Here is a 24,332-nt window from a genome sequence, read left to right as displayed (position 1 = left end):
TGCACAGTGAGTTGTCTTGGCAAAATTCTATCAGCCTATGTCCTGCTTCATTTTGTGGTTGTGTAACTACACTTATATCCTTCTTATTTTCTTGTAATGTTGTACGCCTCTGTTCATGAACCTCTCCAGGGCAGGGCATTTATTGGCACTGAATGTCAAGACCTATTTGTTCACCAGGCTTTTCACTGCATCTGTATTGCTGCATCTTGTAAACTTACAACTCTGTGTTTGTACTCTCCCCCGTTTTATTGGTTGAAGCTGCGTGATTTTATTATGTTTTATTGCTTTTGTACCCTGCTTTGGGATGACTTTATAATGAAAAGCGGGTAATAAATTGTATAAAATCGTTAGATGTGTTTTATTCCTTTTATCGTTTTATCTTTTATTGTCCACCACTCCAGAATCTGTTTACCTGTGGAACGGCATATAAATGTTGTAAATAATAAACAAACACCCATTTCAGTGCCTTTTTTGTCTGCCTTGGTAGTTCCTGGCCTTCCACTGACGTATTAGTACATTCACATGATGTGGCGGAAGCAAGCGACTGCTTTCATTCTGAGAACATAAACACACGATCTCAACGCGGGCGAACAAAAGAACACACGGGACGGTCGTTGTGGTGTTTGGAAGTCGCCAGAGATGAATTCCTTCCCCGTACATTCCAAGAAATGAGAGTGGTCCTAAGATTGGGTCTAAATGAAATGTTTTCACAGCTAGACAACACTGCATCTGCCGAGCTGATACCTGGACACGCTCAGAGAATTGGGGCGTGTGCGTGTGTGTGTGCACCTCCCCAAGGGGGCGTAGGGATTCCTTCTTTGCTACCGCGGCCTTCCCGCGGGGCCGCCCAACGTTGCTGGCACCGCGTTTCCTCGTTCCGTCTTGCGGCCTGCGCTCACGGCGCGAGCCCCCCGCGTCCTGGGCAGCCGCCGCCTTCCACGCGGAGGAGCGCCTTCGGGTTGCACGTGGTGGGGAAGCACCCTCGCACTTCCCCCTCGATCTCCGGCCGCAGGGGGGCGGGCAGCCGCGAGGAGGCCGTCCCTTACGCGGGAGGAGGGGGACGCGGTTTCCTCTCCCTGCTCTCGCCGGGATTTGAGGATGGAGAGGGAGGTGGGAGTCGGTCGAACGGGCGGGCGGCTGCGAGCCCCGTGCTCCGTGCCGCCGCCCCCGGGTAAGAGTCCGGCCTCCTTCCCCCTCCCTCTCTCGGGATAAAACGGCGGGCCCCGGCGCCGCGGCCGGTCTCTCTCAAGCTGGTCCCTCTGGGTGCCTGTCCGGTTATGGCAGCGCTGGGAGCCTTAGTGAAGAAAGTATGGAGTATCCGCCGCTACTTGGTGCTTCTCTGCACCCCGCTGGTGCTGCTGCCCATCCTCTTCAGCCTGCCCCCCAAGGTAACCCTTTGCCCCTCCCTCAATGCTCATCACCCCGGCTAGTCATGCCCCCGCAAGGAGATTCATCCTTCTCCCCCCCCGCCCCTCTGGCTTCCTTCTTGGCCCCCCGTCAAGAGACCCCCCTGCCCACCACTGCTGCTTTTAGAGTCACCATCTCTGCCCATCTCAGCACGCTCTGTGCCCACTCTGCAAAAGTCCTTTTAAAAAAGCCATCATCACCTTCCTTTGTCTTTAGCAGCTCTTCTGCGACAGGCAGAACTTCAACAGTTGATGCTTTCCCCATCACTGTGGCAGACAACATAGGACGTTGCCTTATACGAAGTTATTGGTCCATCTAGCCCAGTCTTGGCCACTGCTCTCCAGGGGTTCGGGACTTTCTCCATGCAAAGCAGCTGCTCTGCCACTGAGGTACAGTCCCTCCCCAGCTATGGAGCCCCAGAAAAAGGCATCTGTGCCTTCTAACTCCAGCATTTTAGATTTTAATGGCACAGGGAAAAAAAAAGCTATTGTGTCACCCACTTTCCTTAGCACAACCTGGCACAAGTAAAAAAACCCCTATCTTTCCTGACAATAGCCCCTCTGTCCTATCAAGACCTGACCCCCCCCCCATCCCTGTCTTCTGCCTTTGGTCAGCCTGCAGTTCTCTTAACAGCTCTGCTTCTAATAAGCACTCAAATAATCCCTTCACTCTACAACAGCCAAAAGACCAGCTCCTCCACCTCGCCGTTACTGTCTGCCCTTCTTATGCTCCATCAAGATAACATCCTGATTTCTTCTTTCACTATTCTCTGCTTCCAGAGTCAGTGTCTTACTTACTGTCCCAACCAAGTAATCCCTACAGTAGTTCTCTGCCCCGTCTAGGCTCCCATCATATCTTCCCCACAAGTAATGTCTTGCCTTCTGCTCTTACACCTTGACTATTTGTAGGGGATTATCATGCCCCCCCCCCAAGTGTAGGTCTTTCAGGATCCAAGGTTGCCTCTCGTTGATGGTTGAACATAGGACGAACATAGGACATAGGAAGCTGCCTTATATTGAGTTAGACCATTGGTCCATCTAGCCCATTATTGTCAACACTGACTGGCAGTGACTCTCCACAGTTTCAGGCAGGATTTTGTCTAGTCCTACCTGGAGATGCCAGGCATTGAACCTAGGACCTTTGGCGTGCAAAGCATGTGCTCTACTGCTGAGCCACAATTCCCTTTGGGAATGTGGCCCAGGTATTCCCTTTGCAGTCCCTCATGTTAGCTTCCCTCTTTCCAGCCATGGGAGCCTATGCCCATTGCCCAGGGATGTATGGATTTTGTTTCATGGATTGCCAGGAGTCTTTTGTTACATTGTCCGCTCATTGACGGAATTGGATTTTTTGTACAAGAAATTCATTTGTTTGCAAATGTGGACTTGTGCTAATGGGCATTAATGCAAGTGCTCATTGATGCAAGTGTGCATTTGCAAACAAACGAAATCACGCAAATTCTCTCCACCCGAAAAGTAAAAAGCCCGTCTGTACGACTCGGGAAAAGCTGGTCCGCTGCAGAATCTGTAGGTTGGATTCCCGAGTCTGAACTCATTTGAATCCCTTCCGGACCTCTTCAACTTCCCCACCATTGCCCATGAGGGAATACACAAGCCAACTCCATATCCACCTTCAGAGTAACCTGCTTCCCTCAGCTTTCAGTTCTGAAGTGATTGTCTTGGTCAAGAAAACAGCCTGTCTACAGGAAAATGCATCCTTTCCCTCACACCAAGGTACCTCCTTTCTTCTCCTGCTTTCTGCGCTTTCCCTTCAGTCCATTGCCTTGGACTGAACAACTCCCAGGAAAACCCCAGGGTATGCTCCCTCCTCAAAACTAAATTGTCCCTCTCCTTACGAAATAGTCTTCCGGTCTCTTCAAAAAATCCTGTTTCTTTTCTACCTTGTGAGTAGATTCCCCCTTCTCAACCCTAGGGAAAACTGCCTAGATAGACAACCTGCCACCTTTTGAAAGGGCTCTCAAAGAAGCTTCTCCCCGCCCAGCCAAGTACAGCTCAAGTAACCTGTAACTTTCCCCAAAACTACTAAAAATATACCCACCTGTTCCCTTGCCTGGCTTCCATGTCCAGTAGCCAGATGCCTTTTATTTTATGAGATTGTCTCTTAATCCAGAGTATTTCTGTAGAACAAGTCTTCCCTAATCTGGTGCCCTCCAGATGTTTTGGACTACAACTCCCAGTATTCCTGACCATTGGCTATGCTAGCTGGGGCTGATGGGAGTCAAAGTGCAAAACATCTGGTGTGCACCAGGTTGGGGCAGGCTGCCGTAGAAGAATAATGCCTACTCCATGTTACTGGAAAATACTCCGTTCCACTCTGTAGTATAGAAATCACAGTTCTGCGTGGCAACCTCCTCACAAAGCTAGTCTAGCTTCTCCACTTCAAGAGCTGCCTCTCATTCATGTCACAGGGAGATAATCCGTTTTCCTGGAGAAATTCCCAGGGCTTGTCTGCTGCTTGTCCTTGCCAGGCAAATTTTGTCTCCTGGTTCTCTAAGCTACCTGGACCAATAAAATGCACCACCTTGCTAATTCTTTGTCTCTTGTTTCTCAGTCGTGTGCTTCGAAAACAGATCCCTTCACTGCCTATAGACAGATGCTCATTCACAGAAGGTGCTCCAAAGGGACTGCACAGCAAAGAACTACCAACCCAAGCCTATGCATGTTTACTTGGAAGTAGGTTCCACTCTGTTAAGTGGGACTTACCACCTTGGTAAGTCTGGATAGGTCTGCTGCCTAAGACTGTAATCCTGTACATACTTCTGAGTAAACATGAGAGGGCTGTCAGACCGCTTTCTAAGCAATCCCCTTAAACATTTCATAAATCTTGGCGCTCCAGGTTGCCTTGAGAAGTAGTAGGGGCTTTAATTACAGATATGTTTGTTTAGCTATTTCAATAAGATCTGTAAGTAGCACGTATTCATGTACATATATCTGTATGGGAACCAACATTTTAATAAGGAATCGGGAATGGTCCAGACATTTCTTCCAAATGCTAGAATGGTCCACCTTATTTTTCTTGTCTTGCCAAGTTCCGATTGAGACTTTCAAAGCTGCATACATTGGCATGGAAGAGACCAGCTAGGACACACAGTTCCCATTCTCTGGCAACATATGTCTTTTCTTTCTTGTCTTGTCTGCAGCTTCAGCCTCTACATCTAAATCTCGTACAGGATAGTTTTTCTCAGAGAGTCTATAATGCTGTGCAACTGACCTCAGCACCACTGTTCCTCAGGCAATGAGCCTCCCAATGTGTATATGCATCTAGATTTTTCCTGCATATGTACGGGGTGCTTGTTTTATAGCATTTTTATACAACTTGAATTTCATCCCCATCCATCAGACAGGCTGGCTGTAATGAAACCTTTCCCCTTCCACAGCAAGAATCGAATTGTTTCTATCAACTCGTATCTTAAATCATGGGACCCCCTACTTCGGTTTCCCTTGTCTGTTGCTCTGGTTGCTTGGCAGGGCTATAAAGACTCACCGGAAATGATAATTAAAGTATCATTCAAGTCAACAAAAATCTGAAGCTGGAATTACTGTTTTTATTTCTAAGAAACTGGTTGGTGAAGCTTTTACCAGCCTTTCTTTCATGTCAAACTTTCTCTAATCCTGCACAAATATGTGCTCATACAGACTGAAATGGATAGAAGATGGCAACAGGGTATTTATTTATATCATTTGGCCCATCATCTGCACTTTATTTTGATTTCTCTCCACCATAGTCCAAGGCTAGGAAAGATCGCAATATGCCCTTTTCCCATTTTACCCTCCGAAGAACCAGAGAGAGGGTGATTTAACATTGCTGGGATTTGAATTTGGCCCATCTACCTCCAAGCCCTATGTTGGATCCAATGTGCGACGCGGCATTTTTGCTGGTCTGCCTATAAATCCTTCCTTACTCCTGCAACTGAAGCAGTGTAGTCATTTGAGGTACGTTCTATTGTTAGGGCCAAAGTAGACATGACGTTAAATGCATCTGTGCATCGATCCTGCTGGCTTTTTAAAAATGAACACTGCATCGGTTTGAGGGGGGTGGGGCTGATAATAAATGGGATTAGAGCAGGCCTGGAGAGAGTTAATTTCCTCCTACATGCCCATTGCAGTCTCATCAATTATCAGCCCCTCCCCACCTCAGCTGATGCAATTTGCATTTTTTTTAAAACTGCATGCTTACATGTAAAGGTGCATTTGACATCAGGTTTAGATGGCCCTTAGTTTAACTAGGAAGGAGTTGCTCAAATGGAAGTTTTCCAGAAGGGGCATTCTCCTCTCTGGACTTTGTTCAACCTCTTTGGCGGTGGATTTATTAACTTTCTAGCGTTGTTGTAAAGAATACGGACCCCTTTTCTTTTCTAGTATGTGTTTGTTTCTTCAGCCTTCAGATTGAACATGTTTCCTACCCAGACCCTTGCTATACACGTTTGCCAAAAATAGCTCTTAGGTCTGTTGTAATTCTTTGCAAGCACATTCCCCACAGTGTTATTATTACTATGATTATCCATCAGCGTACCACACAATGTTAGTAAAAGGCACGTCTTAGCCCCAATGAGCTTACAGTGTAATTGTAGACCAGTTCAGGACTAGTCCAACTGCAGGGGCAACCTAGGCAATCACATGGGGTGCCGAAATTCACAGAGTGCCTGCTCCAGCTATGCAGATGTCTTGGAGAAATAGCCACTGTATGTACTTTTGGATGTATAGATGTGCATATACAGGTTGTTGGATGGGTAATATTCACTGCATTGCAGAAGACACAGTAGAGAATCTTTCAATCTCCATTAGGAAGGCAATGGAAGCAAAACAAAAAGTAAATACATTGTATTATTTATTATTTATTTATATAGCATCATTGATGTACATTGCACTGTACACAGTAAGAATAAAACAGTGGGTCCCTGCCCCAAAGGCATACATTCTAATAAACTGTAATGCTCGAAAAGGTTCAGAAAAGGGCATCCAAAATGATCAGAGGTGGTGGTGGCCATGGAGCACCTTCTATGTGAAGCAAGGCTGCTAGGATTGGGGACTTTTTAGTTTAAAGAGAGGGTAATAAGGAGGGACATGATTATAAAATTTTGCATGGTGTGGTGAAAATGGATGCAGAGACGTTTTTCTTCGCCTCTCATAAAAACAGAACTTGGGGTCATCCAACTAATTTGTTTGGCAGGAGATTCAGGACAGACAAAGGAATTCCATTGCACAACATGTATTTATTTAATGTATGGAATTCGCTGCCATGAATCAAAGAATCATAGAATAGTAGGGTTGGAAGGGGCCTACAAGACCATTGAGTCCAACCCCCTGCTCAGTGCAGGAATCCAAGTCAGAGCATCCCTGACAGATCGCTGTCCAGAGATGTGATCATAGCCATTAGCTGTGCAGCCTTAGGGTTCCATAGGCAGTATGCCTCTAAATTGTCAGCAACAAGAAGACAAGGCTATTGCCGTGATGCCTTTCCTCCCTGCCGCTTGTGAGCTGCTTCCCAGTGGCATCTGGTTGGTCACTTGTGGGAAAATGGGCCTAGATTTCATGGACTTTGATCTGATCCACCGGGCTCTTCTTATGTTCTTATACATATATGGGAAAATAGTATCCCAGTCAACTTGTATCGGATGTAAGGTGGTCACTTACTCATAGCCAGCAAAGAGGAAATGAATAATAAAAAAGACATAGGTTTGCATAAAATTTGCAAATGCTAATTGATATGTATAGATGCAAATTTGGCAACAAGCACTATAATTTAAATAGAAGTACAGTACATCTCAGAATAGTGGGGAAGACTGGCTAGGTGAGCTGTGTGCCTGCTCAGTCCACTTGTCCAGGAGTTAACTGTTGATGGACAATGTCAAGGGCACCCATTCTCCCTTCTTATGGTTCTTTATCTTTAAACCAGACTTGGACTGGAGAGCCCTTCAGATAGGATGCCTTCCAAGAGAAGACTGTCAAGTAGGACACATGATCACCCTAACTGGATGTTATGCTGTTCGGTATACAAGAATACAAAGGTGTTGGGAGATTCAGTTCACCTAAGGCAGCAATAAACCTTGAGCCAGCCCTGACTGGAGGAAACAATGGCTACTGGTCCTGATGGCTATATGCTAGTTCCAGTATCAGAGGCAGTATGCCTCTGATGTACACCAGTTGCTGGGGAACATGGGTGGGAGGGTGTTGTACTCATGTCCTGCTTGTGGTCAACAGCTGATTGGCCACTGTGTGAACAGAATACTGGACTAGATGGACCCTTGGTCTGATCCAGCATGGCTCTTCTTATGCTCTTAAACATGAGGGGAGAGGGAACTGATGGAGAGAGACGAGTGGGGTACTTAAAATACATATATATAATGAAACAGTTTGGATTCCCATGGAGCATATTTACTCACCATATCTACTTTGGGGTTGTCTTTCTGTAAATCATCCTTCCTCCAACATTGTGCCCTCCAGATGTCTTGGGCTACAACTCCCAGCATGCCGCAGCCAGCCAAGGTGGCTGGGGCATGCTGGGAGTTGTAGTCCAACACATCTGGAGGGCTCAATGTTGGCGAAGGGTGCTTTGATAAAGACATTTATTCCCCAGATAACAGTATCCTCAATGTTAGCAAGGCGGCTTTGTGAAGTTTCATTTGATACTGCAGCACATAAAATGGAAGGGCTCCTTTAAAGGTTTAGTATTCATCATTTCCTTCTTTGAGTATTTGTTAGGTAATTTTAAGTGCACATGTAATGTTTCATTTGGTTCAAATAATAAAAATAAGATTACGCTACATACATTTTATTCCTTTTGAGGGCTTGTAAATATCTCATTATATTAGGTTGTTGTACTTACGCCAGCCGAACAAACAATTTTATTAGTTTTTAATGCCTTTTGAAGACAACGCTGTTCTGAACCCGTGTATTGAGGAAAACAGCAGTTGACTGTCTTCTAAATGCAGAATATTTTCATCAAAAGGAAGTCCTCTTTCTGATAAATCATAGTCAGTTTAATCCTCATGTATTTTTTTGTTTGAGCATATTCAGGTTTTTTGCATATAAGCATATGCAGTTTTTGGTATGCTGAATCACAGGGGCTTTTGCCTGCACAGTTTGTGACCTGCCAAGCTGAATGCGACCCACAAGACATGTATGGTGGTAAATCAGCTGCCCGAGATGGACCTGAAAAATAGGGCAGGGGGTTCTCATGCACTTGGAAACCTAGTGTAGATGGCTGGTTGGTTGCATTTGGTTTGGTGGGTCCCAAGTTGTGCAAATTTGCATTACAGCGTTTTTGTAGCGTACTTGTTAATCTGGCCTTAACTCCTGTGCAAACCAGCCCAATATAGAGACAGCACTTGAGAGAATATGACTGAAAAAAGAAAAGAAAATCATGCTACTCAGATTATTTAGTGAAGCAATGCTAAGTGAACCATTCTGTCCTGCTTCCCTTGGATTGTCCTTGAAGGCTCCATAACACGACTCCCCGTGTTATTGTTCCTGAATGCTTGGTGTAAAGAATTTCTCTTGCATGCTGGTACCCATATGGGCACTGCCATGATTGTTTACATGCAATGGCCATTTGTTTTACAACACACATGTGCAGCATCATCTTGGGGAAATATGGTGTAAGTGCAATGGTATTGGGAGGGGAGATGCAGGGTCAAATGCCCAGTTTACTTGGGAGATCTTGGGCAAGTCACTGTCTCTCAGCCTAACCTACTTTACGGGGTTGTTGTGATGATAAAGTAGCACAGAGGAGGAACCATGTATGCTGCTTAGAGCTCTTTGGAGAAAAGGAGGGATATAAATTAAATCAATCAATAATAAGCTAGCTTGGCAAGTTTGTTGTTGCTCACAGACTAGCTGTGGAGAGTATGAACCTTCTTGGTTATTAGGAGAGACCCTTTTGAAGACACCCTCACTTGTAGAGACCTTCTTGACTAGCATGCAGGAAAGGGCTTTCTCCTGTGTTGCGCCCAAACCCTGGAACGTGCTCTTTGCACTGTGACTAGTCCGTACTCTCCCTGCGTTCATGAAGAGGGTCAAAATGCATCTTTTTAACTTGCCTTTTAAAATAGTTATGGTTTTTAAGGTTTTTTCTAATGTTTTACTATGTTTTTATTGGATTATGGTTTTTATCCTTTGGACCTTTTGTAAACCACGTTGGTTGGCTTCAGAAAGGCAGTACAGAAATACAATAATGGTACAGTCCTGTGTGCTGTGCCCTCCAATCTTGGAGGCTTCCGAGTATCCAGTGCCCTGCCAGGCTGCTACCACCAGAGCAGGAGGAGTGATGGGGGCAATTTTACCTCTCCGTCCTCCGTTTTGCAAATTTTCTTCTAGATGGGCCTCTGAGCTTGTCTAGAGTAGTCATCCTGCCAAAGATGGGACTGGGGCTGGAGAGGCCATAGGATTTCTTGTATCCCTTCCCTCCTTGCCCACAGTACCCCCTTTCACACCTCTCTGAGGTCCTCTGAGGCTGCTTTTGCAAATGTAGGCTCTGCGGTTCTTTCCATGGTGGTTGCAAGGGGGTGGGGATCAGATTTTAGAGTCCCCCTTCCAAGGTCGTAGCAGTGTCTATAGCGTCAGAGGGGGGACTTTGAAGAAGGCTATGGTCCCTGGGACACTTTCCATGTACTGAAGGATTGCGCTCTAAACATATAAATTCACCCAATGGCACTTATCCAGACCTATTATACAGGCGATGCCAATTAACAGCATTATCTGGCCTTGTCTGCTACACTGACAAGCATTTTTGTTTTTGTTTTACTCACAAAACTGCTCACTTGGCATGCCTGTCCCATTGCAATTGCTTAACCTGTGGTGCCCCCTGTTCTTCCATCCTTCTAATGGAGGGATAGGGATGTAGCTCAGTGGTAGAGCATCTTCTTTTTTGTAGACGCTTGAATTCAATCCAGTGAAGGCTGGTGGCTCCAAAGTTACTGGGGTAATAAATCTGCTCCGTGTTTTAGTCCGAACCAGGCAGAACTCTAAAAGGAGCTATCCAAGGTGTTCCTTTAGAGTTCTGACTGATTCTGACTGAAGGCTGGAGTGGATTCACCACCCCACTGACACTGGAACCAACAGCCCCCACTGATTAAATCACAGAATCATAGAATCATAGATCTCTGACATCTCCAAATAGGGTTGGGAAAGACTCCTGCCAGAAACCCTGGAGAGCCACCAATAGTCATTCACAATCCTGAGCTAGATAGACCAATGGTCCAACTTGAAATGTCAGCTTTCCTATGTTCCCAGTGTTGTCACATGCACACGCATATATGTATTTCCACCCCTCGACACTACAAAGAATCTACTATAGTATGATTCTCTTCTCACAACTACCAGACTTCAGCTGTGGCTGGCTACTTCGCCAATAGAGAATGCATGGGAGGAAGAACCCAATTGTGCTTCCCTGCTAGGTGAACAGAACCTGTCTCTTTGAGCTTGGATGTAATGTGATTCTATGGGTTATAATCAAAATGGGAGAAATGAAGTTCCTCTCTTTGTACTTCACAGTCCTCTATAACTATAGAGCAGCCTTCTTCAACCCTTCTGCTGCTGCTGCCCTCCAGATGTCTTGGACTGCAACTCCCATGCACACATTGGGAGTGCACGAGGTTGGGGAAAGCTGCAGTAGAGTATATGAAAGAGTCCATAGCAGAGATTTATACTATCCCAGTATTTTTGTGTGTGCTCAAAATAAACAGATTTCTTTGGATTTGAATAGAAAAAAGTCTGCTTTTTATTTTGGCAGCCAGAGATGCTTGTTTGTTGTGCCCATGTGAGATTAAGCTCTGACGTTGTGTCTTGTGCTTTAGTTCATTCTGCAAGGCCAGAGCCCAGCAGGTTGCTGCTGGAAAAATGGGACCCGTTACATTTTTAACAGCATCTTGGAAAATGCCACGGGGGTTGGGAGAGGAGAAATCACAGCAGGCAAAGGAGGTTCATGTGGTTGTTGGATTCCAAGCAGCCCACCAACAGGAAAGGAGGGTTGTTCAATATACATGCATTTCTAAGTTTAAATGAGATCTAAGTTAGATATGGGACACTAGAATTTTCACCAACTAGTTCTAGAACCATTTCACAGTAGGAGTAAAAACAATATCAACAATGAGACATACTTCATTCAGTAGGTATACTAGAACTCAAGTTCTCACACTGTGTACCAGATGCTGGTGCGTTTTGAATTTTTTTCCTCATAGCAGACTGCTGTACCTATACTGGCAGTTGGAGTGTGCTTTGATAAGAACATAAAAAGAGCCCTGCTGGATTAGGCCTATCTAGTCCAGCAGACATCACCTTGCCGACAAAGGTCCGCATAATCAAAGCTATAGTTTTCCCAGTAGTAACGTATGGCTGTGACAGCTGGACTATAAGGAAGGCTGAGCGCCGAAGAATTGATGCTTTCGAACTGTGGTGCTGGAGAAGACTCTTACGAGTCCCCTGGACTGCAAGGAGGTCAAATCAGTCCATCCTAAAGGAAATCAACCCTGAGTGCTCATTGGAAGGATAGATACTGAAGCTGAAGCTCAAATATTTTGGCTACCAAATGCGAAGAGAAAAATCACTGGAAAAGACCCTGATGCTGGGAAGGATTGAAGGCGAAAGGAGAAGGGGACGGCAGAGGATGAGATGGCTAGATAGCATCACCGATGCAATGAATATGAACTTGAGCACACTCCGGGAGAGAGCGCAGGACAGGAAGGCCTGGCGTGCTATCGTCCATGGGGTCACGAAGAGTCAGACAGGACTTAACGACTGAACAATAACAAGTCCAGCGTTCGTTCGGCCTCACTCAGTTGCCAGTCACATGCCTCTGGGAAGCTCACAAGTAGGACATGAAGGCAATAGCCTTTTCCTATTGCTGCTCCCAGTTCAGAGGCAGCTTCTGAAACCAGCATACAGCCGTCATGACTTGTAGTCACTGAGAAATTTATCCTCTGTTCATTTGTCTAATCCCTTTTTGATGCCTTGTAAGCTAGTGGCTGTCATCATATCTTGTAAGTTAACTATTGTGCTGCATGAAGAAGTACTTCCATTTGCTTGCCCTGAATCTCCTGACAGTTGGCTTCATTGGATGACCCTGGGTTCTAGCATGTGGTTTTTGGAATAAAGCACCCTCCACGTGTCACAATGGATGTCATCTCCAAAGAAGCATTGCCACCAGTGTGAGACAGGAAGGGGGCAACTGCAATGGTGCAGTCCCAGGTGTATTTGTAGACAGAATGGGGGGGGACCCCAAGGTGGCCACTTACATATTGCCAAAAAAGAAGAAATACACCCAAAAGGCGGAGAAAAGATGACAGCAATTTGCATAACATTTGCATATGCTAATTTTTACCTATAGATCCAAATGTAGAAATAATAATTTAAATAGAAATACAGTAGTGGGGAAGACTGACCAGGTGACCTGTGTGTCTGCTGCTCAGTCTGATGTCCAGGTGTTACCTGTTGATGGGCAACTTCAAGGCCCTTGCTGGCCTTTATCATGGCTCTTTATCCTTAAGCCAGGCTTGGACTGGTGAACCCTTCAAATAGAGGACTGTCTCTGGGAGACCTTTAACTAGAGGACTGTACTCTGTTAAGTAAGATATGTAGTTACCCTAACCCATTTTACAGCATTTGTAATCTTTGCCAGCCTGTTCCACTGAAAGCAACTCCTTCCTTCAGATAATTAGAAAAGCAGCTATTTTTGCTGCTCTAACACCCAGTAGCATCATTCCTATAGGAAGGGGTCCTTTGCCTAGATAGGCCTTCTGAGGTAATGTACTGATTCCTTATTAAAAATTGTAATTCATAGTTTTCTTAGGAAGTCTGTCTGTCTGTCTCTCTTTAAGCCACTGCTTTGCATGAGTTAAGGTCACCTGTGCTGCAGTATCCCATGTTTGGCTGCTGCTGAATGCTTTAACTTTGGAGCAGAAGGAGCCAGCAACCCTTTCCGGTACATGGCAAATGATTGCAAGAGGAGCAGGCAGGGCAGGAGGGGGCAGGTTCTTGGCAGGGACACTGAGGCCATTTTAATGAGGTGTGCAAAGAGCTTGTCACTACAGCTTCTAATGAACTCTATGCCAGTGGTACCCAAGCTTGAAAGAGGTGGCAGCAGGTACTGTTGGCGGTTCTTCTCAATAGGATCTGAGCCATCATCCAGGGCCAGGTTGCAAAAGGCTTCAGCTTCAGTGATGGAAGTACTCCAAGGGAGTGCAGGAACTGAGCTTGGGTGCCATTTGAGACCAGGAGGGAAAGCAGTGTGAGCACTGGCCATAGTGTTGCATGGCTGTTTCTTTAGAAGAGCAGGGCCTTTCAGGCCTATTTCCTGGCCATGAGAAGCTTTATCTTGAAAGGGGGGGGATGAGGAAGGGAGGAAGAAAAAAAAGAAGGGGGATAGTATGGTAGAGGAAAGGCGAGGAACTGTAGGCAGTGTAGGCAGGATGAGGGATGGAAGGACTCCCCGCTCATCCTCTACAGACTGCCCAGATTCTGGGTGCTCCAAAGTTCAGTAAAGTAATTTTTTAACCTACAGTAAGAACACGTTCAGGTACAGCAGGGGTGGGTAAACTTTTAACCCTGGGGGCTACATGTGGTGATGGGTGGTAAGTTGAGGGCCACACCTATGCATACACACACACACACACACACACACTCTCTCTCAAGCGCATGTGCACACTCTCGAGCACATGTTCACAGACTCTCAAGGACACACACACTCTCAAGCGTACGCACGCATCAGCTTCCCTCTAATAAAAAGATGCCACTGCTGCATCTGCTGCGCCACTGCTGGCAGCATACCAATAATGCAACCACTTCTGTAAAAATCTAGTTGCATGACTGTTTCAAGTCAAACTTGTCTGACCATATCCAAGTATAATGATCCCCAGGCCAGAGCTTCATGGTGGAAGGGGAGATTTTTGCAACTTCCCTATCAGCAGTCTTGGGGAGTGGCCACAGCTCAGTGTTAGAGCGCCTGTTTTTTATGCGGAAGGTCACAGGTTCAATCCCTGGTTAAAAGGAGCTCTGGTGCCAGAGTTGAGAAAGTCCCTGGCTAAGAGCTGCAAGAGCTGCCACCCGTCAGAGTAAACAATATTGAGCTAGATTAAGCAATGGTGTGATTCAGTATAAAGTAGCTTCATATGTTCAGTCTCAGTCCTGAAAAGTAGAGATCAACTTTCCTCTAGGCTACCATGCTTTTTAATAGGTCGAGTGATTATATTCTCACAGTGTGCCATAGTTGACAGTACATATTAAAGCCTGTGGGCAGGGACTGTCTTCTTTGTTCATTGATTGTAAGCCGCTCCGGGAGCCTTTTCTGGCTGGGGAGCGGGATAAAAATACAATAAATAAATAAATAAATAAATAAATAAATAAATATCTTCCAAATCCGCTGTTAGAGTTTTGTCTTTCTGTTTTTTTCAAATGATATGTTGAGTGTATATTGAGCAGTATTTTAATATCTGAAAAAGTAGTAGGGAACCACCTTCGAATGATACACTGGCAACTAGATTCATAAATGTAAAAATACGTGTCCCAGCAATGACAGAGAGGGATATGTTAAGATCTTAAAAATATATTAATGAGGTAAATGTAAATGTGCATATTTTCACCTCAGAAATATAAGAGGATTTCACAGAACTTGGAGACAGGGGCTGCTAGGGTGGCCATGTGTCCTATATTAGAGAGAAGAGTCCTCTGTTTAAGGGCATCCCCTGTCTGAAGGGCTGTCCAGTCCAAGTCCAGTTTAAAGATAAAGAACCATGAGGAGGGAGATTAGCAGCCTTGAACTTACCCATCAACAGTTAGCAGCACCTGGAGAGTAGACTGAGCAGACATACAGCTCATCTGGTCATAGTCTTCCCCACTATAGTGAGTTGTATTGCATTTCTATTTAAATTACAGTAATTCTAAATTTGCACCTATATATATATAAATTAGCATATGCAAATTTTATTCAAATCTGTATCCAGATTGAAGGCTGTATCCAGCCTTCCTTTTTGATAATGCATTTCCTAGAGTAAGTGGCTACTCAGAGGTCACCTACAGGAATTAGGCAGGAATGCTGTATCTGGAATGGAAAGGGTTATGTAACACTTCATCTGTCTCCTGGTTACCACTCTCCTGGTTGTTTGAATGGCCTGTGGGATGTATGTACAGCTAGCCCTCAAGACTGCAAATTTATTTAGCCTGTAAACTGTTGGCTTAATGGATATTGCTTCTGTATTTGAACAACGACGAATCCCTTCAGTTGTGCCTCAGCAGTGAAGACCAAGTTTCAGGTTCAAGAATCAGATCTAAAGTCTGAAGCGCCATCTGTGACAAAACCTCACTACTGTGTTCTTGTATAGCTCCCATTCCTTTCAGTGGGGTTTGTTTACATTGGAATATCCGGTTGATTTGAGTAATTGGTCCTCTCCCCTCTTTTGGCCCCACCTTCCCATAGGTGGGCATTACCCAATAACCATCAACTGGTAAGTAGGCTTTGGTTTCACTTTCTGCACTAGAGATGCAAAGATATGGAGAAAAACCCCTTGAAACGATAATATTCTGGTCTTCTTCCTTCTCTGTCATAATAGAGGTGGCTGTGGAAAGAATGCCTTGTGTAACAGGTGAAAACACTTCTTGGCTGGCAATCATTACATAGTCCTCTCCCCTCCTTTGCCCCACTTCCCCATAAGTGGACATTATCCAATAACCATCAGCTGCTAAGTAGGCCTTGGTTTCACTTTCTACATTAGAGATGCAAAGTTATGGAGGACCCCCCCCCCCGAAACTATACTATTTTGGTCTCCTTTCTCCTCTATCATAAAAGAGGTGACTCTGTAAAGAATGCTTTGTGCAATGTGGGAAAAGACTTTTTGGTTGGCAATCATTACATGGTTAGAAAATTAACCCAATCACAAGACTCCTGAGCAACTTTGTATTTGTGACCAAAAAATGATCTGAACTTTAATCAAGCAAGATAATGATTTATTCTCCAAAAATCATTCAGAGGCTGGGCTGAAACTTGCTTGTGACTGCCATAGAGCAAAGTGAGGCAGATGTGAAGCTTGCTGGTGGTGGGGGAAGGTGGTCAACAAAGGATGCTGTCTCCATCTCTCTTTCATTTCCATGGCAACTGGTGCACTTTGACCATATCTGCCACATGGGCCCACAGAGCAAGGACTTTGGTTTTCTAGAGCTTTACCTTAAAGGTGAAAGGCAGGAAATTAGATTGCTCTGATACACTTGTGTTTAGAAATCCAAAGCTGGAACAGAAAGGCACCTGAATGAGTAGGCCATTGATCAAGTCTCAGCACAAGTCTGATAGTTGAATTCCCTATGTCAGTAAAACTAGCCCTCAAAACTTTAGGATTATTTTACTCATGTAAAGATGGTGGTCTCCTGGATGTTGTTTCTGCATTTGAATGCAGATAAATTGTTTCAGGAGGCTTTGCTGCAGAAGATGCAATTTCATTTGAATCTGAAGAGTGATACTGTATACTAGAGCTGTGTTGCTAAGGAATATGCAACCTTGTCCCAGATCTCTTAGCCAGCCCAGGCTCTGTGCATTATATTTGAGTGGGTTATTAAGTAGAATTCTTTCCTGCCTTCTATCAAGTAAAGTTATGGCGGTGTGGTCTCCATTCCTCGACATAAACTGCTTTTGATTGAATGAACTGTGAGCTAATGAGTGCTGTTCATCTTTTGTGGGTCTTTTCATGTTTTGGATCCTTCTCCTGGATATTGAAAATGCTCAGGAGACCTAAATGGCTCTGGTTCCTGATTCTTTCGTTTGAACCACCATAACTGATTAAGAATGAGCTTCATCCAGCTCAGCTATATCTTGGATCTAAAGGCATTTTGACTACCCTAGACCCAGACAAGAAAGGAAGCTGTTGAGTAATTATAGAAGCCATAAATGGCTTGGATACCTCATGCTTTAACAACAACAATACATCACATTTATGTAGTGCTTTTTGTGTGTTTAAAGTGCTCCACATAATCCGCAGTAATCTTTAGGTTAGTAAAGGAGGTCAGTATATTCTCCCATGTGGCAGGGGTGAGCCCCCGATGTTTTGGTCTACAACTCCATTGGCTATGCTGGCTAGGGCTGATGGGAATTGTAGGCCAAAACATGTGAGTGTTTTGTGAGTACTCTATCATTTCCGCATCCAGCAGAAAACAGCGGGGCGGGGCGGGGCGAGGCGGGGGGGGGGGCTATTTATCCTAAGAAAAAAAAGGTTTCCTTCCCACCTTCTGATCCAGATTGCAGCTTCACCCATCTACTTTGGGTGGGAATAAAACTCATGGAAAACATTAATGGGACTGAGAATTACATGTAGTTTGCCCTTAGTGCAGCAGAAGTGATCTGAACACAAATTCACTACATTTCAGGGCAGGTTTTTAGAGCTCAGACTGAATGTGTATTCAACTGACTTCCATCATACTTAAGGGGGAAAGTGCATGTGATTCTCAGTCCCACTAATGTGTTTCGTGATGTTACCCAAAGCACGTGTGTTCTTAGGGATGGCTCCCTCCCGTAGGACCTGTTGCAATTGCTCATATCAACTGAGAACACCCTCTTGGTTCTTCTTCGTGGTCTCTGTGTATCACACATATGGGCTCTGTGCCTGCGCTGAGCCTCATTTGGGAAGCTTCTATAGCTGAGCAACGTTTTGGTGGGAACCCTCCCCCACCGTCCACTGTGCATGTCCCAGTGGATTCCCACCTGAAATGAGGCTGGCCATAAATCCAAATAAATAAACCAAGCTGTCCTTGGGCAAATAGTTGTGTAAGCCTTAAGTCCCCATTCATTAAAAAAAAAAAAAAGAAAAAGAAAGATGAAAAATTGGTAACCTACTTTGTGGTGTTATTACTGGAGTGGATTAGGCTATGAAAATAAGAATTGAAAAGGCCTTTGCATATTCCCAAGTGCTGTAGCAATTATTTATAATAATATCACTTACTTTTTCTCATTTGATTTCCTTGCAGGAAGGGAAATGTCTCTACGTAATTCTGGTGATGGCTATATACTGGTGCACCGAAGCCCTGCCGTTGTCTGTGACGGCTCTTCTTCCCATAGTTCTCTTCCCCTTCCTTGGGGTCCTCCCTGCCAGCAAAGTTTGCCCCCAGTATTTTTTAGACACCAACTTCCTCTTCCTGAGTGGCTTAATCATGGCAGCTGCCATTGAAGAGTGGAATCTGCATCGTAGGATTGCGCTGAGGATCCTTATGCTAGTGGGAGTCCAGCCAGCCAGGTAACTGATGAAATAACCACGCTTGTCCTTGACTTTGTATCCAAAAGCAGAGAATTAGGGACTGAACACAGTGTACCTATTAGAAAGATCTGTCACCTAAGGAAACAATAGGACTGCCAAGTCCAGAATGGAAGAAAACCCCTCTAGACTTCCTGGTTTAGCTTCTCCTATCATATTGTTGCAGTGAATGGAGAAAACACAGCTGGTGGAATTTTTCTTCCTGTGGTAGCACATGAAGGATACATGAACTTTCACAGACTTCAGATCTGATAACTCTAGATGCTAGATAACTTTTAAAATGTCACACACACACCTCAACCTATTAAGCAACTACTCAGGATGTATCTGTACTACAAGTGAGTAAATCAATGTAGCTGTCATGGCTTCCTCCAAGAAACCATGGCAGTTGTAATGTTGAAGGAGGGCTGAGAATTCTGTTGACATCACTTCCTCCTCCATATATCTGCTCAGTCCTTAAGAATATCTTAAGATATTAAGAATATCTTCTGAGGCCGTTCTCCACGTGTGACTGCCAAAGGATGGTGGCTACTAAAAAGAGGGCCTTTTCAGTGGTGGCACCCTGGTTGTGGAATGCCCTCTCCAGAGAGGCTCACCAGACACCTGTGTTGTAATCTTAAAAACCTTTTAGTGACTAATAGTTTTTTTGGGGGAGGGGGGTTGAGTTTTAGATCTGGAATTTTGGCGCTGATTTTATTATCTTATTTTTTAATTTAGTTGTTTTTCATTCCTAATGAAAGCTTCCCAGAGAACGTACATTATTGGGTGGCATATACATATTGTAAATAAATAAAATAAATAAATAACCAAGCTCCTTAGTCCCTTATAAGTGTTGTTGAGTCCAACTGAAGAGAGTGCATACACATTTAAATGCTTGGAGACACTGAGTCTCCACTGAAGAGACTCCACTGAGTCTCTTCTGCCACTGTGAGATTTCCTACATGAGGTATTTATTGTGCACTCGTGATTCCTTACTTTTTTAATGGGTTCTTTAGACGATGTTGTCTAAATCAATGATCCTCCAGTTTCGCTTCTGTTGTTTCAGAGCACTTTTCTGGGTTTTTTTTAGAGCAGGGAAACTTGAGTATTATTTCTGAAAACGAAAGAAAGGGTATTTTCCTATTTGTATAATTGCAATATTCCACTATAGCACTGTGCCTCCTAGAGGTTATGTAGCAGAAAAGTGGGAAAATAATAGCTCTTTGTGTAGAGCTCAGATCTCAGTTCTGCAACAAAACCACAAGTAGATCCAGTGATTAACAGCCTTATGTAGAACAGCTCTGTGACCCTACCAGTCCTCTTCCTCAGCATCATCCACTGTGGCATGTCAGACTGTTGTGTTTTTCTTTTTTAGGCTTAGCATCTAAAGGTGTAAGCACTGTCTCTGGGCCTGGGGCAGTGCCAGGGGTCAGTAGGATGTAGGCTTCCTGCTGAGACATGGGTCTCAGACTGCAGCCTTAATTCTTATTGATTTGATTTGGAAAGAATTAAGGCTACAGTCCTTTGTACATTTGTCTTGGAATAACTTGGTGGGATTTACTTCTGAATAAACATCCATAAGTTTGCATGTATGAATACGATTAAGGCTGTAATCTTATATCCATTTACTTGGGAGTAAGCATCATTGAATTCAATGGGACTTACTTCTGAGTAAATATATAATTGCATTGTTATTCTGCCTTTGAAATCAGTAGAACCTAAGCGATTAAAATTTGTGATTAAATTTTGCTAGACTCTACCCTTAAAAAAGTGGTGCTAGAGATAATGGGAACATCTTTATTCTTAACACATTTCTGGTAGCAAAAAAAGAAAATTCTCAGGGATCATTTAGCATAAATTCCAAATATTAAATCACAGAAATAGCTGCTCTGCTGCAACTGAGCCAAATTACCTGTATGATGATTCAGCATAAGGCATGAATGAGAAATGACCCCTGAGAAAGGGTATTTACAATTCAAAATATGTCAGGAATACAAATACTTTGATTATGTGCAACTTTTATGCTAGGCCTGACTTCCGAAGTTGCTGTCCTTTGCCCCAGGCACTTACCTAGCTTTGTAGAAGAGCATCTGCATTTGTGGAGAATAGAGGGAAGAAAAGTAAGTCAGGAAATACTTGACTTGGTTCACAGTCTTGCCTTAGCCATAGCCATGTTACCACACTTGCTCAGGGCATGGGCATGATGTCTCCGTATTCAGGGAATAAGCCCTTCCAGAACATGAATTACTCGGTGGGTAGGTGGGAAATTGTTGACTGCTGCAACCTTGGCTCTATTTTTCTGGAGGACAGCCTGCTGTCTGTCTGGAGCTAGTGTAGAAATTAGCACAGTATACAAATACACAGGAGGGCATAATTCATAACCTCTGGTTGTTTAGTCCAGGTAGCAGAGTGCCCTTGTAAGGTACGTGGGGATCAATAAAGACAAGATTAGAACTTTTCCAGAAATTGAGTTTTATTGAGCAAGTAAGCAAAATGCCAGCTGAATGGTTAGCTATCGAATGCTGTCCCAACAGGAGGGAGAGAGAAACAGGGATGAGAAGTGATGCTGCCAAAAAGGCTGCGGGGTGGATTGCTTTGGCTGTCTTGGAAGGAGGAGGGGGAAATTGCAGTGGGAATTAAAAAGCAGGGGGAGTGAATGAACACACAGATGAGAAAGTTATACTTTTCTTTCCTTATGCTTTGTTCAAACACAGTGGGAGGTTGTGGGGATCCTTAGCATCAGCATAGATGTTTTCCTTGGCTTCCAAGGCCTTATGGCATTAAGTTTACATGGTGGACATAGGAATGCAGAAAAAGGGGCACTCAAAGCCAGGCGTCTGGAGTCAATTAGGCTGAGTTTATCCCAACAAGACATCTTCTGGAATCACCTGGAGTTCAGAAGTGTGAGGATGCAAGAAGTGGGCACCCAGCTGAGAGCTCTAAAAGCTAGTCAGGCTGTGTGTCTGCCTTTGGCATCACCTTCAGGAGGAGACTCACTTGGATAGCTCACTGAGGGCCAAGCTGCAGTAATGTTAGTTGCATAGCTCTGCTCTTAAGTGCAGTTGTTATGGGTTCTTTTTTGTTTTTTTTTACAAATTGCCAGTGTGCCCCAATCCTGATCTAGATCAGGACCCTAGCATTGGGGTAAGGGGACTTTAACCCTTCCCCCTGCTATTGGGCCCAAAAATTCTCACTGAAACGAAAGGGACCTCTTTTTCTTTGCAATGAAAATTGCAGGTGCTAAGGGCCTTGTCCGGACTGAGCTCACAGCAGGGGTCAAAGGGTTACATTCCCCCATGGGTCCTGATCCAGTGCCCCTGCACTGGCTATTTGTCTAAAGAAACCTGCAACTAAGGGCAGAGCTACATGACAAATGTCATGTGTAGTTTGGCCCTGATCCAAAAACTGTTACAGGTTTGTATGACAAAAAGTCCTGGAATGGCAGTTTCCAGGAACAAAAAAAAAGCAGGTTGTCTCACGCCTGCTTAAGAAAATAGATTATTTTGTTTTTAAAAAATAATCCGGGGTGTTTTTTTTAGTTGATTGTGGATTTCACTGTATTTTATTGTGTTTTAATCTGTAGGACACCCAGAACGGGGGGCGGGGGGACACATGGTCCACATGAGACATGCCTGCCCCTTCCTCTAGCATGACCCCTGCCATGGTGGCAAAAAACTGGTGGTTTGCTGAGGAAATTCAGCAGCAAACCGACAATTTTTGTTTTGCTGCTGCTGTTGTGCCCCACATTTTGTGATGTTCCAGATGTCTTTCCCGATGGTCGTACTTCTATTGGAGGCCTGGATTAGTGCAAGCATAGTGCTAAAGGGGTGAGGGTGGGGGCTCCTTTTTAAAAATCATGTGGAAAATTCCTTTTTTCCCTTGACCAATAAGAGAGGAGAAATGTAACTACTTAAACACCATTGTAATCGGATTAACACTTTTCCCTGTTGGACTTGGACTTCTCACAGAATATTATCGAGACAGCTTTGTTCTGATTAATCTTAAGAGGCCTTGGCATGGGACTTCCTCAGCTGGAACAGCAAAATAATTGACCACACAAAACTCTGGCTGCTAGGCTTTACTTTCTTTTTTATAGGCTCATTTTAGGAATGATGCTGACAACGTCCTTCCTGTCCATGTGGCTAAGTAACACAGCCTCTACTGCTATGATGTTACCAATTGCAACTGCTGTTCTGAAAAGTCTTTTTGGAGATAAAGTGACATCTAGGAATCTCAACAGGGAGAAAGAGGAAAACCAAGGTATGTCTGATTGGCTCCTTCCAGGATCACTCAGAATATGACTTCGTTTTTTTTGACAAATATAAATTCATTGGTTGCCAAGGTATTGCAAGGGATACTTTGGGCATTCTCCTTGCAAGAGAGCTTCGGCTATTGGGCAGTATAAAAATGAAATGAAATGAAATGAATAAATAAATAAATAAATAAATGTGCACACGTTGGAAAATTGCATCTTCCCCATACTCAAGCAGCACTTTGGAGTCACTGGGAAAATATGATCCCCTGTCCCACTCTGCAAATAAATAAAGATAGGTATTGTGATCATAGGGGTGTGCACCGAAGACAAGATTCAGTTTGGACTCCCCTTCGGTGCCTCAGAAAGCAGGCCAATTTGGTTTGGGCTGCTTTGGGCAAGAGCTGCTTCGACTCTGGTCTGAAGAAGAATCTTGCTTTGGCCAATCTGAGGCTGCATATTTCTCTCCTTTTGACTAAATTGTATGAAATATGCAGGCATAGTAGCCCTTTCTAAGTGGATGAATCCTGCCACATTTCAGACAAATAGGTACAGAGGCTTCTGTGCTAAGCACCTTTAGAGTTTGAGGGATTTTTTTTTAAAGGGGGACACTTTTAAAAGTGAGCAGAAGGTAGATAGGGATCTTCTGATAGATCCCTAGGTGATCAGAAGTAGATCTGTAAGGATTTCTGGCTCCCAATTGTTGAACAATAGTGTAACTAAAAGAGCTCTTTCTCTTCTTTCTAAAATAAGTTATTTTAATTAAGAAAACTTGGGAGAGAAAATCAAGAGTAGATTTTTGTGTGAAAGAACTTTGTGTGAAAGAACTGAAAAGGAATAAACAAATATTTGCACTGGGCATGTGTTTAATTCAGAGTGTATGTCTGCACCCCTAAAACACTCTTTGGCACCTGGCACTAGTTGGTGGACCTTGGTGTTATAGTAAAAAAGAAATTAGATTATGGAAGCCTGAAGTCTGTCCACCTGTGGTGTACAGGATACTGTGCAAAAGTCATTTTGCTTTTCTCCGTGACATCCCAGTAGCATTCCTCTCTCCCATCCCAAATTCCTTGCATGGTGCACCTGGATTACATGGCTTTCATCCAGCATTTGTGAAACAGCTCTGATGGCTGTTGCTGCCTCAGTGAAGGTGTCAGGGTTAGTTTGCAGCACTGGAATAAGAGGGCTCAGGTCCTAATGCCATCTTCCCTAACATGGTGTCCTCCAGATGTTTTGGACTTAAACCCCCATCAGCCTCAGTCAGCATGACGGCCAATTGTTAGGAATGCTGGGATTTGTGGTCCAATACATCTGGAACGCACCAGGTTGGGGAAGGCTGGACTGGAGCATGATCCTATAACTGTTTCCACCTGTTAGCTTTGAGTGCTTTACAGCAGAAGTTTGTCACTTTGGTGATCTCTACAAGAAGATCCCTACTGGTGTTAAATAGTGGCA

The 24,332-nt window shown here is 44.2% G+C and overlaps 1 protein-coding gene across 2 annotated transcripts in view; it reads left to right on the top strand.

The window, feature by feature from the left end:
* Nucleotides 1-1,078: 1,078 nt before the first annotated feature.
* SLC13A3 (solute carrier family 13 member 3) overlaps nt 1,079-24,332 on the top strand; it is a 66,629-nt gene continuing 43,375 nt past the window's right edge. For both annotated transcript variants that reach the window (XM_084854022.1, XM_084854023.1), the window contains exons 1-3: nt 1,079-1,388; nt 18,363-18,628; nt 22,722-22,885. In XM_084854022.1, the coding sequence (XP_084710148.1) occupies nt 1,278-1,388; nt 18,363-18,628; nt 22,722-22,885 (541 nt within the window). In that variant the 5' untranslated portion in view covers nt 1,079-1,277. The remainder of the gene's footprint in view (nt 1,389-18,362; nt 18,629-22,721; nt 22,886-24,332) is intronic.

Source organism: Heloderma suspectum, chromosome 4, assembly GCF_057233095.1.
Source record: "Heloderma suspectum isolate Gila_16-S chromosome 4, 16-S_ref, whole genome shotgun sequence".
Classification (NCBI taxonomy): domain Eukaryota; kingdom Metazoa; phylum Chordata; class Lepidosauria; order Squamata; family Helodermatidae; genus Heloderma; species Heloderma suspectum.
This window is presented reverse-complemented; position numbering and strand designations above follow the sequence as displayed.